This window comes from Anabas testudineus, chromosome 18 (assembly GCF_900324465.2).
Source record: "Anabas testudineus chromosome 18, fAnaTes1.2, whole genome shotgun sequence".
NCBI classification, from domain to species: Eukaryota; Metazoa; Chordata; class Actinopteri; order Anabantiformes; family Anabantidae; genus Anabas; species Anabas testudineus.
This window is the reverse complement of record NC_046627.1, coordinates 11,522,095-11,541,656: the sequence shown is the minus strand read 5'-3', so window position 1 is coordinate 11,541,656 and position 19,562 is coordinate 11,522,095. Positions and strand designations below refer to the sequence as shown.

The following is a 19,562-nucleotide window of genomic DNA, read 5'->3' as shown; positions in this document are numbered from 1 at the left end:
AGGAATCTCCCTGGACAATGATGTTTGCGGATGACATTGTGATTTGCAGTGAGAGTAGAGAGCAGGTGGAGGAACAGCTGGAGAGGTGGAGGTTTGCTCTGGAAAGAAGAGGCATGAAGGTCGGTCGTAGTAAGACAGAATACATGTGTCTGAACGAGAGGGATCAAGGTAGAAGCGTTAGGTTACAGGGGGCTGAGGTAAAGAAGGTACAGGAGTTTAAGTACTTGGGGTCAACAGTTCAGTGTGATGGGGAGTGTGGAAAAGAGGTGAAGAGGAGAGTGCAGGCAGGTTGGAGCGGGTGGAGGAAAGTGTCAGGAGTGTTGTGTGACAGAAGAGTGTCAGCAAGACTCAAAGGAAAGGTGTACAAGACAGTGGTGAGACCAGCTCTGCTCTATGGGTTAGAGACGGTAGCAGTGAGAAAGAGACAAGAGGCTGAGCTGGAGGTAGCAGAGATGAAGATGTTGAGGTTCTCCTTAGGAGTGACCAGGTTAGACAGAATAAGGAACGAGTACATCAGAGGGACGGCTCACGTTGCCTGTGTTAGCGACAAAGTCAGAGAGGCCAGACTGAGATGGTTTGGACATGTTCAGAAGAGGGATAGTGAGTATATTGGTAGAAGGATGTTGGAGATGGAGCTGCCAGGCAGGAGGACAAGAGGACGGCCAAAGAGGAGATATATGGATGTCTTAACAGAGGACATGAGGTTGGCTAGTGTTAGGGTAGAAGATGTTCATGATAGAGTGAGGTGGAAAAGGATGATTCGCTGTGGCGACCCCTGATGGGAAAAGCCGAAAGAAGAAGAAGAAGAAGAAGAAGATATTCACTGATTCACACTGGTTGTTACACATTTAGTGGACTTCATGTCAGGTCCTCTACTTGAACCCTGATCTTGAATATGATGTGGTTCTGGATCTGGTTTTTACTGGTTCCTGTCTTAATATTTAAACTTGAAAACAAATCAGTGTTACGTGAAGAAGATTCAAAGTGAATAATTTGAGTTGATTTATTGTCTAAATTCATAAAGTTCATGACGATCAGATGAACCTCGTTAATCTTGTTTCTCCTCCTGAATCTTTGTTTGAAATGATCTTCTACTTATACTGAGACAGAGATTTCATTTTTCCACTAGTTAGTTCAACTAGTTCAACTAAATCTGTTGTTCAGTGCTGCTCAGTTCTGTGTGTGGAAGTTTGTCTAGTTGACTTTATTCTACTGAACATCTGTTTTCTTTTTTCAGGAAACCACTAAGCTTCTACATTTGATTTTACCATCATCACTTACCTCAGAGGTGGAGGACCCAGCTGGAGCAGCTCCACTTGTTCCAGACTGATGAAAGACAGAAATGAAGAGAGACATGTTCTATAATTCTATTATTATAGAATTATAGAATTACTGTTCTATAATTATTTTGTGGAATTACTGAGTCCTTCACAGACTAGAAACTGGGAATAAAAAGAAAATATGAAACAATCTGAGGAACATGTTTTATCATTACTGTATATTAGAATTAATGCACCACAACAGATACAGATGATCAGTAATAAGTAAATAATTTAACTTATCAACATAAACTCACTTTATTAGGAACAACTGTACAATCTAATATGATCCTAAAAGGTTTTTGTTGAAACTGTCTGAAAGTTGATAATTAAAATATGTTTATTACTGAGCTCATAGTTGGTGCTGGAGTCGTACTGTAGTGAATTATACTAAGTGGTTCTAATGTTTTGGCCCCTCATTCATTATAAAAAGGATGATTAAAACCTGTCTTTGAAAACAACCTGCTCCTTCATCACTTATGTTTTAGCTTAATTTTAGTGTTTCCCTTGTTGCTAACCTCCATTTGCTCTGTTTTATTTATCATGAGCTGCTCTGTCTCTTTTTCTTCTTTAGTTTTCTGGTTCTTCTTTTGTACTTCATCAGTTTCCTTCCCGAGACAAATCTTGGACTCTGTGTAAAGATTAAAATGTAAAAGACATCAAATTACACTTCAGGAAATGATCACAACACATGAAATAATAAAATCTGACATAAATTACAGAAACAAAAACAATTAACATGTTGTACAAATATAAACTCATCTTTACCTGGAACATGTATCTGTGTCTCTCTGGTCTGGTTGATGTTTCTCTGTTGGACTCTACAGGTGATGTTGTTGCTGCGTCTCTTCTCCACAGTCACTCTGCTGCTGACAGTATAGAGGTCATCAGGACCTCTGACTGTCTCTGTAGGTCCAGCAGAGAGGATCTTTCCCTCAGCGTCCAGCCACAACAGCTCAGGCTCTGGATACCAGCCTTTAGACTCACACTGTAGAACCACTCCACCCTTATCTCCATCAATCCCTGCTAAACTGATGGCAGGTGAAGCAGCAGCACCTGGTGATGAGCAAAAAAAAAAAAACAATTTTCATTTTTTAATGGAAAGAACATAATAAATAACAAAAATACTAACAAGTAATAAAGGAATTAACTGCATCACTAATAATAAAAAAAAAATCTTTCAGATAATTTATTTTTTAATATCCTGTGTCTTTTAATTAAATAAAACTATAACACTGACACTGATGTTAGACAGTTATTATAAAGTTCAGCTCCTAACATCAGTGACACAAACTGTTGATACCAAAATACACACATACTAGAAACAGTTTGTCCACTTACCAACAACAAGTTCAACTAAAGTTTGTTTGTTGAGTTTAGGAATGAAGCACTTGTACGTTCCTTTATCAGACAATTTCACTTTAGAGAGTTTCAGTGAAATGTTTCCATGTTTCAGTTCATCAGTGAACAGTGATGTTCTTCCTGTGTACGATGGATGATTTTCCTTTATATACTCCTGACCTGAACGCCACACGTACACAATGACATTATTCAGGTCAGATCTCGACCAATCTAGAGTCATCATAACAGCATCCATCACAGGTTCAAAGTGACATGGCAACGTGACGTCATCACCAACTCTCACCAACTTGAGTTTGCCAGTCAGACCTCAACCACACAGAGATGGTGTTAAATGACCTCATGTCATGTTTCCAGCCCGTTTTGGTCTGTTCCCTGTTTTCTCTCTTCTCTGTCAGGTGATCTGCTGATTGCAAATCGTCACACATCACCAATGTCTCCCCTTCCCTTTATAAGCAGGTCAGGTGGTCTCCTAGTTGCCAACTAGTATCACATTGAATGAATCTGTCCAGCACTAACCTTCGGACTCATCTACTGTTATGACCCCTGTCTGACCTAGAACCTGTTTATACTGGACTCCCCTCATTGCACCTACCTTCTGCCCTGACCAGCCTCTGCTAACCTCTGGTACTGTGAGTGTTTTCCTCTCTGAACTGTGTCATTCTTCGATCTGTCTCCCAGGATAGGACTCGTTTCTGTGTCCATTCTCACCTTGTACTCTACTCTATCTCTGAAGTCTGAAGTCATACACAGAGAAATTCAACAGTCTCCTATACTCAGGTTTTTCATTGTCTCGCCATCTTCTCACTACCGGGTTCACCTTGCTGCTCTCATTCAGGTAATCTTTTATGGAATAGCCTTCCAAGTAGGGTTCGGGACTCAGACACAGTCTCAGTGTTTAAGTCTAGGCTGAAAACCTATTTATTTATTTAGTCAAGCATTTTAGTAAATAGATTTGGGAAGGACTCATGGATGTAGAGTATTATGGTGAAATGGTATGTTTAGATGCTGTCTTCCCAACTCTCATTTATCACTCAGGTTGTTGAGATTCACCTCATACATTATCTGACTGTGATCATAATCAATCAATCATACGTAACAGTTATTTCTTCTCTTATGCTCTCTCTTTCCCTCCTTATACTGGACTGCCTGCTTCCTAACATATAGTATGTAATCACCCATATGAGGATGGGTTCCCTGTTGCATCTGGATCCTCTCAAGGTTTTTTCCTGTTGCCTTCTCAGGTAGTTTTTCAACCACCCTCCCCATTGTGGCCCTTGGGGCCCGACAGGGCAATCCAGGGGGTGGGTGTGGCCGGAGCTTGGCCAAGCCCATGGGTGACATCCACTGTGACTCGTGGGTACCGCCTCCAGTTCCTGTTATTTACGACCCTGACCGATCCCCAGCATACTGCCATCCTCACAGAGGAGTTCTCCATCCCTCGGTGGCGAGATGGTCCTCCCGTTCCACCTTTGCCTACTTTTTTTCCTTAATGTCGTCTCTGGGGGTTACTTCAGGGATCAGATCTTGGGGGTTCCCCTTTGATGGGCTCCAGCTGGACACATAGCTGCCACGTCTTGTGGGCTCCCTCTGCTGCCATCATGCCACCAGTGACGTCGCCTTGGTGTTTCACGGGGCCTCGCCCTGGTCGGCCTGTACATATGTACATGGTACTGGTGTACGTTTTTTTGATGTCACCTCCACTATTTTTGTACACTCTTGGTGTCCACGTGACCTTGCTATAGTGTCGCTTTGGTTTTGTGCACAGTCTCCTCCTGGGGTGTCTTAAAGAGCTTCCCGTACCTATAAATAGTTATTGGTGGAGAGATAGTCTCTCCCTTAGAGAATCACGGTTACTCGGCTAACAGGGTGGTTCTATAAAAAGCAGTTGTTTTAATTGTAAATTCATGTTTTAGTTGTTGGCTCGGGATCACCGTATTATCTGGTTTGTTTCTGAACTAAGTGAATGGGGGAGTTTTTCAGCCCTAAGCCCTTCTTTACTGCATGCATGGATTTGGAGGGTAAATGTAACCTTGCAGTGTTTATTAATCTCAGCATGTTTGGAAATTTCTATTCTGGCTTTAGGGTGACATATGGTTACACACATGACTTTTCTTTAGAAGAATAATTTTAACAAAATTGCCAGGCTCTTGGTTTGTTGTTTTATACTGTACTATACTATAACTGAACAAATGATGTGTGGAGAAAAATTTGCATAAAGAAAAGTTTAACCTCTTTTTTCTCCAGTTGGAGCTGCTGTTGCTTCTTTTTTTGTCCAAGGTCTAGTCCTTGTTTCACCTGAGAGACGACAGAAGACAAAGAGAGAAGATGAGAGACATACATGTTTTCTCTTAGGTGAATCAAGATACAAACTGACAGTATCAGTCTGTCTAAACATTCATAATCAGCAGGTTTCAATGATCAATGACACATGATGAGGTTTTGAAATATATTATTTATATATGGCCATTAGTCCAGTTTGTCACTGATGCTCAATATGAGGTCATTTTGTGTTTCAATGTGTTTATACTAATGTAGGAAAACTGTCAGTACTCAGATCGTTATTTTACTGACTTCTACTACAACAGCTTTTAGAGATGGAGCAGTTACATCAGAATCTGGCTTTGTGTTGGAACATATTAAAATGAATCAAGTGTCTGCAACAAGAAGATATGTTTTATTTATTTTGTGCTCACTACTATTGGTTTGGTAGTAAATTCATTTTGTAGTCATTGTCATTTAAACTGCCACTTCCTCTAAAGTAACTTTCAAAATACTGCCCACAAATTGTAATTCACCGCATTTTCTCTCATGAAACAATCAATAGATTAAATTCTTCTCAGTGAATCTTAAGTTTAGAGTCAGTGATAACTTGATCACTCAGATTTAGTTTTAATGTATATTTGTCTTGGTCTCAAATTACTAACAGTGTCTCCTCTTCAGTAAAACACAAATACTTTTTAAAGTGTAAACTGCAGGTTATTCTTTTCCCATTAAACAATTATTTAGTTATTATTTGTAAAATGCATGATTCTTTCACACAACATATACGTTTTTAATCAAATTACGCAAAAAACACAAGTCACAAAAGAGACTCACTCTGCCACAGTGTGCTGTAAAGAATGTGACCAGTTCAAATCTAGTTAGTTGGTTTGTCTTGTTTCACTGGTTGAACTTTGTGTTTCTCTGTTTAGCATCGTGCTGAGTTGTTGTGTGTGTTCTACAAACTACATCCATGTATGAGGATCAGAGTTTAGAGTCTTCTACAAAACTAATACTTCAACAAACTCCACATGTTAATGTAGAGTATGAACAGATACTATGTTTAAATATCTATATACAGATGGAGCGGCTCATTTTCGCTGATTTCAGTCGACTGTCAGTCAACTTTCAGGCGCTGATCAGTCACTTATCAGTTGCCTGTCAGGCAATTGTCAGGCGCCCCCCTCCTTGTGCTCTGTAGACAAGGTGTGAGAAATGCTAATGTGGCCACTCCTATTTTTGGTACCAATGATGCAATTCCAGGGTCCAACCTAAAGGTGGAGCTTTAATCACAAAATCTGACCTTAAAGCCAATGTCAAATACTAAGTATAGACACAGTTCTGAGAACAGAATTTAAAATTGATAATGTCATTATCACACACTGTTTGGTAAGACAGACAGACAGACCGTCAGATAGACAGACTGACAATAGTCACATGACCGCTTCAACTGAGAAAACTTTGTAAAAGTTGAATTGATGACAGCATTGAATATTGTACCAACTTTGTTTATTATAAATAAGCATAAGAACAGCAGCTCACGCTGCCCCAGCTGCCAGACTACCTTCTAGAGGTTTATCAGTTTCTGGGTGTATTAGGCTGCATTGGACTTCACAAATGTACCTAATAAAATTCACCAATTCTCACTGCACCTGGATGTAGTGTGTCTCAGTCTGCCTGTTTCAGGAGCTGTTTATCTTTAGAAAGGACTTTGAATCTTCTAATCAAGCTTAGATAAACATAACAATAGAAGACAGAACAACCAACCAACAGCACTTGTTACAATGGTCTTACACCATCCCGCTTCTCCCTAAAGTCCTGCAGTGTTGTTGCCATATTTGATGTTACCTGAAATGTTGTTGAGAAATGTTTCTGCTCTAGAAAGTGACAACTTCACCTGAGTCATGAGGACCAGATATATTTGAGATCCATCACCTCAAACAGCCTATTGGTTAAAGCACACACCTTCCCACCCAACTGACAATTTGTTTGATACAAAGTTTTCTTTATTTTTCTCTCCAGTGACACTTCTTTTCATTCTGTTGACTGCGTACATCCAGTCCAAAAAACAAGGTGAGTAACAAACACAGTTTACTATACTATTACATTTAATAAAAAAGGTTTCAAATTCTGTAATGTTCATTTTAAATGTGCATATACGTGTTCACTTTGTTCCGTTTTTTTTTTTTTCTTTTCATACAGTAGAGGTTCTATAAAGACTAGGTATTTTTTTACTTTTTGTCTCTTTTACTATTTTACAGATTTTCGCATCATCACAAAAAGCTTACAGTTCTTTGAATACGATTCTGTTTCTTTTCACTACAAGGGCCTTGGTGGCTCCACTCAACTGACCGGAGTCAGGAATAACAAGGAATTTATTCCAAAATGTGACACATTGACACTGACCTGCACCATTGAAGTGGCCTATCAAACAGACAGTGGGGAATATTGGTGTGAGAGTGCAGGAGAGAACAGCAACATCGTCAACATCACTGTAACTGGTACGTTTACAGTGCTCTATGTCCAAAGTGCCTCCAATTGCTAATTTATTTAAATTGAAATTTATAATTTAAAGTTATTTTCATACTCACACCCCTAGTTCTCTTCTCTTCGACGTGTATTTTAGCTGGATCTGTGATCCTCGAGAGTCCCGCTGTTCCTGTGATGGTGGGAGAAAATGTGACCCTGCGCTGCAGAAACAAAATGTCCACCAACCAAAAAGCCGTTTTCTACAGAGATGACATCCCAGTGAAAAGAGATACTGAAGAAGAGATGGTAATTAACAATGTTTCCAAGTCCCATGAAGGCTTCTACAAGTGCAACATCTCTAGTGTTGGAACATCGCTAGGAAGCTGGCTGGTTGTGCGAGGTGAGTTGTTCCAACTGTGTTTCATACAAAAGAATAAAAAATGTATTGATGCAGATCATAAACAATGGTGTAATGCTGCTTTTGTTCACACAGTATGTGATATAATGTAAGCACCTGTAGGTAGATTCCCCAACAGGTCAACTGACATCAGAGAGTTTTAAAACCTTTAGAAAAAAGGTCAAGTCATTTTTATTGTTACACCAATTGGAGCTTCTATCGTCTCTACAGAGTCATCTGAGAGTCATACCCCAGATGACTCTTCTAACATCTTCATCCTTCTGTGGGCTGTTGTCATATTAAAAGGGATCATGTTGCTGCTGGTGCTGGGATTTCTTTATTTGAGGAAACACAAAGGTAGAGAAAAGCATCTACTTTGACATATTACTTATAATGAATGTAGATAACACTTAAATGCAATGATTTCCAAATGTTGTGAGAAAGGACAATGGTTTAACTGTCTTTGATTTAGTTGAGTCTTTTTTCTCTTTCGTATTCTTCTTTACATTCTTGAAGTGTTTACTTTAGCATTGTTATGTTGACTGACCCTGAGGAAATTCAAGTGATATAAAGAGGTGAAAATGTCAGTTAAGGTTTCACAAGTATAGGCGGTTGAGGCGTGCTGCACAAAACAAGACTCTGCAGATGCTGGTGATAGTTTTAAAACCTGTCGAGATAAACCAGAGCAGAAACCCACAATAGCCTGTTTAGCCTTTTAGTCTGTCAGTATCACTATGTATAATTAGCTTTTCAAAGTTCACCCCCGACTCTCTCTGCTAACTGATGGTTTCTCTCTAGCACATGAGGATGCGGCTTCACGTCAACCTGCTCCTGAAACCAAAAGTAAGATGTCACAAGTTTTATAACATGAAACATACAGTAAAATTAATGAAATGTATTTTAATAAGTTGCTACATGGCACATGCTGCACATTGAAGTTGCTTTATTGTCACATCTTTATTGGCTACATGCAACATGCACTTGGTAAAGACCAGTGTGAAAAGAATAGCGAAGATTTTCATTTTATTTCATTTTTATGAAGCTTCATTCTTGCTAGAACAAACAGTATATGAGTAAACATCTATAATCAGTTATATTTGAATTGAACAACAAATTACAACATAATGACATATTTAGATTTTTATTTCATTTTAAAAAGAAATAGCAAAACAGATTTAATAATAGAAGCTTGTTGTATAGTTTTTATACTTGACGATTTAGTCTCTTCTTAGAAATAAATAATCAAGTTAAAAAAACAAAACAATTTTAAACTTAGACTTCAAATACAAAGTTTGTTAGCTGTAATAAGCCATTATTGACTATATATATATATAAATATATATATATATATATATATATATATATATATATTTATATATATATATATGTGTGTGTGTGTGTGTTTGGTTGCTGTTTCTAGTCAGGTTTGTGGTTTCTTAAACGTGTTTAGTTTTATTGAGGCAACAGAATCAAAATAATGCAGTTAAGAAAAGTTGCTTTATTGCTGATTTGTTCTTATTATTATTCAACATATCAATAGAATATAAAATAATATAGTATATGCAATAAAGTGCAAAGCTCATATTACTGTACATAGAAAACTGATATTCTAAAAAGAAAAATAAATAACATACAAATAAAATAGAAACTGGCCAACAAGATGACATTTGTCACCACATTACAGCACATATAGAAATTATTTAATGGGATAAAAGAACACAGTAATCAACATTATGTTGGTTTTAAAACTGCACTGTTCAACTTATAGAGAAATGTTCTTGTGAGTAAGGATTTTGTTTAAATTCTGCAGAATATAAGTGAGTTGTGTTGTGTCTGATGTTCAGCCCATCATTTGTTATCAGATTTGTAGGATTATGGTACAGTTACAATTTTACAGTTCACTATTAGTCTTATGGACAAAAACTTTCTTCATGGTCATTTTTGATGAGGACGAATTGTCATTAATCATAAAGTTACTGTGTGAGTTCATGTTGGACATCTTCAGTGTGGCTGATGATAATAACTTTTGTTGTTATATCTCCAGTCTTCATCCTCACGCCAGAGCTGCTTTTCAAATTGCAACATAAAAGAGATGAAGATAGATTCAGATCAAACAGATGAAACTCTGAAACTGTTTTCTCCTTCATCCCTTGGTTTTATCAATCAGTTCACTATGTTAATAAAGTTCAACAAGGATTCATGAACTACAATCATTTAAATATCATGCTCAAATGTGATATTTAATCAAACATCACTGTGTGCTGGTTCAAACAGTTATTACGTGTCTTACATCATGGTTATTGTGTCTTGGTCTCTTCAACAAATCTAAATTTTAAGTACAAGATTAAAAAAAACAGAAATCACTTCACAGATAATTAACATGGGTAAAAAAATGTACCTCTTTGATCGTCTGTTCAGGCTTCATTTTCTTCTGATTCTCAGTCTGGAGATGCCAGTTCAACTGGGAAGTAGGAGAAAAAAAGAGAAACAACTCATTATCAATAGATGCAGACACAGCATTTATTGTAAGTGAAGATGATTTCTCATTGGTTGTAAGTTGTGTTTCAAATAGTCTTTGTACAACAAGTTTGAATTTGAATTGAATCTGACTTGATCGAATAAACATTTTTTATGTATTGCTCAATACTGTACAGCATTACATTCTGTATACATTTATATCTTGTAAGATCTTAAACCTTAAACACTGCAAAATGCCTTGAGATGATTTATGTTGTAATTTGGTGCTATGCAAATAAAATAAAATAAAATTTAATTGAGTTAAATTACATTACTATCTGTTTCATTAACAATCAACTGACTAAAAAGATTAAATCAGTGATGAAACATGATGAAGTTTCAAACTATTTAATTTATGTTATTAATCCATTTCACCACTAATGTTCTACATCAGAACATATTACAGTCTAATATGGTATGTGGTTTACAACATGGCAACTGAGTTATGGTTATTGTGTTTTACTCTCCTCTACAAATATAAATCCTATGTAGAAAATGGGGGAAAAAAAAACAGAAATCACTTCACAGATAATTAACACGGGTAAAAAAATGTACCTCTTTGATCGTCTGTTCAGCCTTCATCCTCCTCTGATTCTCAGTCTGGAGATGCCAGTTCAACTGGGAAGTAGGAGAAAAGAAGAGAAACAACTCATTATCAATAGATGCAGACACAGCATTTATTGTAAGTGAAGATGATTTCTCATTGGTTGTAAGTTGTGTTTCAAATAGTCTTTGTACAACAAGTTTGAATTTGAATTGAATCTGACTTGATCCAACAAACACTTTTTATGTATTGCTCAATACCGTACAGCATTACATTCTGTATACATTTATATCTTGTAAGATCTTAAACCTTAAACACTGCACAATGCCTTGAGATGATTTATGTTGTAATTTGGTGCTATGCAAATAAAATAAAATACAATTTAATTGAGTTAAATTACATTACTATCTGTTTCATTAACAATCAACTGACTAAAAAGATTAAATCAGTGATGAAACATGATGAAGTTTCAAACTATTTAATTTATGTTATTAATCCATTTCACCACTAATGTTCTACATCAGAACATATTACAGTCTAATATGGTATGTGGTTTACAACATGGCAACTGAGTTATGGTTATTGTGTTTTACTCTCCTCTACAAATATAAATCCTATGTAGAAAATGGGGGAAAAAAAACAGAAATCACTTCACAGATAATTAACATGGGTAAAAAAATGTACCTCTTTGATCGTCTGTTCAGCCTTCATCTTCCTCTGATTCTCAGTCTGGAGATGCCAGTTCAACTGGGGAGTAGGAGAAATGAAGAGAAACAACTCATTATCAATAGATGTGGACATTTGCTGTACAAATAAAATTGAATTAAATTACAGTAACATTTGTTAAATAACAATTTACTGACTAAGAATCTTCTATCCATGATGACAATTATCTTTTATTAAGTATTTTGTTAATTTATGTTAGAAATCCAGTTCAACGCTAATGTTTTATATCAGAACATGGTACATTGTATTATGGTATGTGGTTTACAACATGGCAACTAAGTTAACACAAGGAGAAAATGTTTAAACCATTGTGAATTTAAAGTTTGTTTGTTGCAAATTTTAGGACACAGGTCTCATAGTTTGAAGGATTTGTAACTTTAAAGGAGTGATGATGTTTACAGAGGTAATATATCATCACAAGTATAAATTAAATACTGGGTAATTTCATGTTTAATGGAAAACAACCTGAATGTTGTAGTGAAAAGGGAGTAGTGGTGAAATGTGGGTTTAATCTCTGTCATAAGCCAAAAATAGATAAAACTGCCTAAAGTAGAAATGTGTTAACAACAACTCAATGTGGACACAATTAATATTTTATTACTTTTCTTTAAGAAACAAAAATCAATGTTTCGATTAGTATTTGTTTTAGATAATCTACTTTACTACTGCTGGTTCGAAACAGTTTTTAGATGTCTCAGATATCACTGTTATTGTGGCTTGGTCACTTCAACGAATCAAACAAAACAAAACAAAACAAAACAAACAAAACAAACAAACAAACAAACAGAAACTGGACAGATAATTCATATAGGTGAAAAATTCACCTCTTGGATCGTCTGCTCAGCGTTCATTCTCCTCTGATTCTCAGTCTGGAGATGCCAGTTCAACTTGGAGGTTGGAGAAATAAAGAGAAACAATTCATTATCAATGGAAGTAGACACAGCATTTGCTACATAAATGAAATTTAATTCAATTCAGTTGAATTATATTAACATTTGTTAACTGATTCAGGAAAAAAAAAAAAACGACAAAAAAAAAAAAGGAAAAACAAAACATACCTCTCGAATCTTCTTCTCAGCCTCCTCCTTACCCTTCTCAGTCTGGGGCTTTGTTTCCAACTGGGAGGTCGGAGAGATGAAGAAAAACAATTCATTATCAATAGATGTAGACACAGCTTTTATTCTAAGTGAATGGTCATTTCTCAGTGGATGTAAGTTGTGTTTCTAATTCTCTTCATACAACATCAGTTTGAATCTGACTTGACTCTGAATGATTTGATCCAATAAACACGTTATTATAAATTAGACTAATATTTGTTTTATTCCCAATCAACTGACTAAGTAGTGTCTATCTGTGATGATACATGAGGAAGTTTCAAACTATTTAATGTATGTAATTAACCAATTTTACCCCTTATGTTCTATATTAGAACATTTAACAGCGTATTATGGTATGTGGTTTACAACATGACTACTGAGTTAACACAAAGAGAAACTGTTTAAGTCAACATGAATTTAAAGTTTGTTTGTTGGAAATTTGAACACAAAGTTTGGGGGATTTGTAACTTTAAAGGAATAATGAGGTTTATAGAGGTAATACATCATAAGTATGTGATATGTAGGCTTAATTTCTGTCACAGGACAATAAAAGATAACCGCCTGAAGTAGAAATGTGTTAACAAAAGCTTAATGTGGACACAATGATTATTATTTAACATATCTATAAGAAACAATCAATTTTTCCTTGACAATAATTTTAATTTATATTGGAATAAATTCACACTCAACTACAAACATTATTAGTCTTAAGTCTTAGTCTTAGTTTTATACAATCTTATTTACTACTGCTGGTTCAAAACAGTTTTTAGATGTCTCAGATATCATGGTCATTGTGTCTTGGTCTCTTCAACAAATCTAAATCCTAGGTAGAAAAAAAAAAAATGAAAATCATTGGACAGATAATTAACATGGGTGAAAAATGTACCTCTTTGATCGTCTGCTCAGCCTTTATCCCCCTTTGCTTCTCAGTGTGGAGATGCCAGTTCAACTTGGAGGTAAGTGAGATAAAGAGAAACAATTAATTATCAAGAAATGTAGACACAGCATTTACTATATACATACAATTTAACTTAATTCAATTGAATAATATTAACATTTGTTTACAGAAGATGAGCTTATTCAGAAAAAAAGAAAAAAATTACCTCTTTAATCTTCTTCTCAGCCTCCTCTTTACTCTTTATCTCAGTCTGGAGCTGGTTGTACAACTGGGAGGTCGAAGAGATGAAGAGAAACAAATCATTATCAAAAGATGTCGACACAGCATTTATTCAAAGTGAATGATAATTTCTTATTGGTAAGTTGTGTGTCTTTCTCTTCATAAATCAGTTTGAATCTGGATTGATTTATTTCTCAGTCTCCTGTTAGTTCAAAGCAGGAGGAGACAACCCTGGTCCTCACTGCTGCTGTCCTGCTGGTTCTCCAACTATCTGCTGCTCATTACCTGGATCAGGTGTGTTCAGCCAATCAGAAGCTGGAAGATACCATCTCAGATGAGGATGAGTGAGAAGAGACAAAGTGAATTAGTATCTTCCAGTTTCTCACTGACCTGAACTTACCTGATCTTTGTGTTTTAATGTCTGAGAGATCCCATAAGTTCTACATGTTAGTGATCTGAACATCACAGCTCACAAAACAGTGGTCGTAGTGAGTTCAGACATGTAATAACAGCAGTTTTATTCTTATGGCTTCTGTGTCATTGTCTCAACAAATAAATAATTCATATAGAACATAAAGAGATAAATGATAAATGATTGATCAAAAGATGAACCTCTCTGATTGTGTTCTCCGGGTTCTTTAAGTTCTCAGTTTCTTTTATCCTCCTCTGTTGCTCAGCCAAGAGCAGTGTTTTCAACTGAGAGATAAGAGAAATGAAGCGAACACATTTTATCAAAACCATGTACACACAGCATGTATCATGACTGGATTCTTATTTGTGAATTAAATCTGCACTGAAGAGGTTCAGCTTATGTTTTCAACTCTAATGAACTAATTAAGGAGATGTTATATTGTGTCTAGAAAGCAAAGAAATATTAATGGAACTTTAGTATACACAAAAAAACCCAATTCTGGCTTAATTCTCTTTTCTGATTGGTTCTAATCTGTGAACAAATCAGTTTTATACGATAAAGATTGTTAAACATGTCTGAACCAGTTTTCTCTCTGGTTCTATCAGTCAGTTCACAGTCATGTTCGCAAAATTCAGCAAACGTTCAATTAGGAAGAAACTATGTTTCAATTAAATATTGAACAATAAAAAAGAAATGTGATTGAATGAGCATCATAGTGAGCTGGTTCTTGTTATTAACAACAAATTACTCTTTTACATAGAAGATTACACAACTAATCTAATCTAAACACTGGACAGATATTTGATTTGGGTAAAACAATAAACCTCTGTGATTGTCTTATTCAGCTCCCTGTTCGAGTTCTCAGCCGCCTCCCTCCGCTGCTTCTCAGCCTGGAGCTGCCTTTCCAACTTGGAGGTAGGAGAGATGAATAAAAACAATTAATTATCAATAGAAGTGAATGAGTCCATTCCAGAAAAAAAAATACTTTTTATTTCAAAAAGACAGAAGAAAGAAATGCTGAATGACAGAAAGCTTTAAAGAAGCTAGTGGACCACAGATTTGCTCAGATGTCATGTTGTGACAAAATGGTTATTGATTGAAATTAACCAGGATAATCTAAACTGTGTTGAATTTAACACTGGATCAAAAACTTAACTAAAAAGGGAAGTCAAATAAAATTATATTAAATATTCATTATCAGACTTTTTCTTGCACATCTCTTTTTTAACTGTAATATATACAATACATGTTTGAACTTGTTTCTAATCAATATTAAAAACTTTAATGTGTGTTGTTTATTATTATTTACTTTTTGCTGAGGAATTTTAAAAATGTAAAGTGAAATTTCTTCACGCTTTAATGGTGACATTAAATATCTTGATGTTGCATCTGTTATTAAAAATCGAATTAATCATTCATTAACATTAAGAACTAAGCTTACAAAAAACTGACAACAATTAATTGTGAATATATATATATATATATATATATATATATATATATATATATATATATATATATATATATATATATATTTACAAATCTGCTCTCTTATGGTTTTCAGCTCTTCCTCCAGAGTCTGAACTCTATTCTCAGCTTTCTTTCTCCTCTGTTTCTCCTCCTGGAATTCCTCTTTGTAAAGGATTTTCCACTTGAACTGAGACAGAGATTTCTTTTTTATCTTTTATTTTATTTTTTTCTCACCAGTTAGTACAACTAGGTCAAATAAGTCTCTTGTTCAGTGCTGTCCAGTTCTGTGTGTGGAAGTTTGTCTTGTAGACTTTATTTTACTGAACATCTGTTTTCTATTTTTTATTTTACCACTACATTTGAATTTAACATTATCACTTACCAGCAGGGAGGAGGACCTAGCTGGAGCAGCTCCACTTGTTCCCAACTGATGAAAGAGAGAAATCGACGAATGTTAACATTTGTGGGTACAACCAGCTCAAAATTTTCGCTTTCATATCTACTGTCCTGACTAGACTAGAACTATCAATAGATATAATTAAAGTTAAAGTAGAAAGATGAACCTCTGTGTTGTTGGTTTCCATCCTCTGAATCTCTTCCTGAAGCTGCTGAACTTCAGCTTGTTTTTCTTTAAACTGGGAGAAAAGAGAAAATAACAATAATATGAGGAACATGTTTTATTATTAATACATGTCTGAAGTAGGGTACAACAACATCAACAGAGATGATCGAGTCTATGTCTAATGATATTTTCACTTTAATTTAATGTAGCAGTAATAAGTAACTTTTATTTTAGTTAATGAACTGCAGTGACCTGTATGAACAGTGACTCCAGCATCAGTTGAAAACTACAGTCAGTGAAACTAGAATAAGTTCAACTTGATTCGTGATACAGGTCATAGTTTTTATTTGATTTGAGTTTGAACAAAGTAAACCGGATCCAACATTTTTTTTTTTTTTAGGTAATACAAAAATACAAACCTCTTCAATTTTAGTCTGTAACTGTTTCTCTGTTGTCTCCAGCTCCTTCGTCAGTGACTCCACTTCTCTTTCAGCTTCCATCTTCTTCTGATATGACTTGTCGGTTGGATCCTGAACCTTATTATAATCATGCTAGACAGTGACCATAAAAACAATAAAGAAAATTAAGTTTGTGGGTCTCAGCTCTTATTTTTGTATTTGTTAATTTAAGTTATTAATGTTGCTTAGTTTGCATTTTATTTTATATTACAGGGTCATTTAGGCTGTGTTGCTGCATTTATACCATGAACACTTACCCTCGTAAATCTGGAATATTGAGCTATTGAGGCTTTCCTGGGTTGAAGCTGAGAGGAAAAGATAAAGAGAAACATGATGAACACATCAGATCATACATGTGATTACAAAATGCAGTATCTTAAGTGGGTTTTATACTGTAGGTAACATACTAAGTGTGGACATGTTTGACAAAGTGAACCAGGTGTATTTGATCCAGTCAGTGTGTTTCTGACAGCACAGATGATAAGGCATATATAAATACAGAAAGATCAGTATTAACAAATCAACCTCTGTGTTCTTGTTCTCCAGCTTTTTCCTCAGAGTCTGCAGGTTCTTCTCTATGTTCTGATTCTCTTCCTGCAGCTGCTCCAGCTCAGCTTCTTTCTTTTTTACCTGGAAGAACAGTGAAACAAAACGAGAAGATTTATTAATTATTATGAATGAACAGCTGTAAATTATCATAAATGTACATGTGACAGAAAATTAAATCTGTTTTCCATAGGACTTGTATTCTAAGTCTGTTGGTTCAGTGGTAGAACATTTGGTTAGGATACAGGGCCATGGGTTTGCATCCCACCCCATTAAGGGCAAACTGATGCTGGTTTCAAACCTGGATAAAAATGCCAATTTAATGTTCATAGCATGTTCTGCTTTGACAACCCCAAGCTGAAAGCTGGTGACTTTGAGTCAGGATTCATTTTTACCTGGTGTTAGAACAACTGTGATTAACCTGCACCTTGTCTACACTATCACAGACAGAAAAAAGCATCTTGTCATGTTAAAGTGTGAATAAACCTCTTTCTTCTTTGTCTCCAGCTCCTTTATCAGGTTCTTCACTCTGTTCGCTGCTTCCTCCCTCATCAGCTGCTTCTTTAACATGAGAGAAAAAAAAAAACACAAAAGACAAAATGAAGCTCAGCTCTTGTTGGAATTTCAATTTTAGAAAAAAAAAAAATCTAAACTGGTCATGGAAAAGAAATATTAGGAAATCTTTATTCAGACATTTTGTATTTCAGAATTTAAATATTTTTCTACAGTAAATTAAAACATTTGAAGTTTTCTTTTTTTTTATTGTGGTATTTATTTATTTTTTCTGTGATTTGAATCCCCATTAAATCTTTATCTGTACTTTAATGTAATGCTCAGACCTCTGATTGTCAGAACTTCAATAATTAACAGAGTAATGTTTCTTAATTTCTAAAAAAATCTTTGCTTACTTGTTTGCTTGTTTTTTCCGCTTTATTCTTGTTAAAATCCTCCATTTGCACCGATTCATTTGTCATAAACAGCTCTCTCCCTTTTTCTTTTTTTGTAGAATTCAGGTTTTCAGTTTTACTTTTAGAGAAGTTTTTCTTTACTGCATGATCGCTTTCATCCCCCTGATGTCTCTTGGATTCTGTGTAAATAAAGTGAGAAATTGAAAGTCTTAAAGACATTTTTGACTTCAGGAAGGAAGCACAGTATATGAAATTGAAATAAACTTATTGGAAATAAATTAAATAAATGCTGTCATAACACCAACTTAATCTTCACCTAATAACTCAACACTTAAATTGTGACTTACTTATTATGTTTTTCTTCCACAGAAAGAAGACAAGTAGAAGAATAAACAAGATGCAAACAGCCAAACTAACAGCAAAACCAACAATGGCAGCAGAATAACTGGTCTGGATGTCAAAGAAATCATCTGAAAATAACAAGGAATTTATATAAATTCAGATATAAACTATTTGAAAGTACATCAATTGTCATGTTTAACATATTAAAACTCATGTTTACCTGGAACATGTATATGTGTGTCTCGGATCTGGTTGATGTTTCTCTGTTGGACTCTACAGGTGATGTTGTTGCTGTGTCTCTTCTCCACAGTCACTCTGCTGCTGACAGTATAGAGGTCATCTGGACCTCTGATTGTCTCTGTAGGTCCAGCAGAGAGGATCTTTCCCTCAGCGTCCAGCCACAACAGCTCAGGCTCTGGATACCAGCCTTTAGACTCACACTGTAAAACCACTCCAGCCTTACCTCTATCAATCCCTGCTAAACTGATGACAGGTGAGGCAGCAGCACCTAAGACAAGAAATTAAGACCTTAAAACAGTAGCCAGTAAAAGAGCACAAATCATACATTAATGAACTTAACTGTAAGGTCTACATTTTACAGTGACAAGAAAAAGCAATTTAACTATCATTTTTTTCTTCATAAATTTGTCATGAAATGTGATCTGATTGTTTCAAGTCACACAAGTCACAAATATCACCATCATATAACATAACATCTTTAAGTTTATAAAACACAAACTGTCATGATTTTTAAAGTATTTATTAAACAAACCCATTAAACCTACTAAGGGGCAGTGGATGGAAAAGTAAGTGAAACTGTGTATTAGTTATTGGCTAAATCTCTTTTCACAGCAATTATCTCAATCAAGCACCTCCTGTAACTTTGTATTTTACCTGCACAATGTCAAGAAGGAATTTCAGACCATTCTTTTCTTACTGAATTGATTCATCTTCCACCTTATTATTCTGTTACCATGAAATAACATGAAGCTATAATCCCAGTGAAGAAAATTATTTTCTTTGTTCATCATATGAGATTATCCTGTAGAATACAGTA

The 19,562-nt window shown here is 35.3% G+C and overlaps 1 protein-coding gene and 1 long non-coding RNA gene across 2 annotated transcripts in view; both read right to left on the bottom strand.

The window, feature by feature from the left end:
* LOC113168482 (trichohyalin-like) overlaps positions 1-19,562 on the bottom strand; it is a 928,554-nt gene that overhangs the window by 18,587 nt on the left and 890,405 nt on the right. The window contains exons 5-17 of the mRNA XM_033326585.1: positions 17,235-17,339; positions 16,967-17,014; positions 16,671-16,802; positions 16,253-16,324; positions 16,072-16,116; positions 15,044-15,127; positions 14,420-14,503; positions 13,794-13,856; positions 13,577-13,639; positions 12,652-12,711; positions 12,418-12,480; positions 11,552-11,614; positions 10,879-10,941 (exon numbers count right to left, since the gene is read on the bottom strand). Coding sequence (XP_033182476.1) covers positions 10,879-10,941; positions 11,552-11,614; positions 12,418-12,480; positions 12,652-12,711; positions 13,577-13,639; positions 13,794-13,856; positions 14,420-14,503; positions 15,044-15,127; positions 16,072-16,116; positions 16,253-16,324; positions 16,671-16,802; positions 16,967-17,014; positions 17,235-17,339 — 945 coding nt within the window. The remainder of the gene's footprint in view (positions 1-10,878; positions 10,942-11,551; positions 11,615-12,417; positions 12,481-12,651; positions 12,712-13,576; positions 13,640-13,793; positions 13,857-14,419; positions 14,504-15,043; positions 15,128-16,071; positions 16,117-16,252; positions 16,325-16,670; positions 16,803-16,966; positions 17,015-17,234; positions 17,340-19,562) is intronic.
* On the bottom strand, positions 18,163-18,770 carry LOC117153031. Its single transcript, XR_004463429.1, has 3 exons — positions 18,726-18,770; positions 18,511-18,633; positions 18,163-18,342 (listed from the first exon to the last, which is right to left on the bottom strand). It is a non-coding gene; the product is annotated as an uncharacterized LOC117153031 (long non-coding RNA).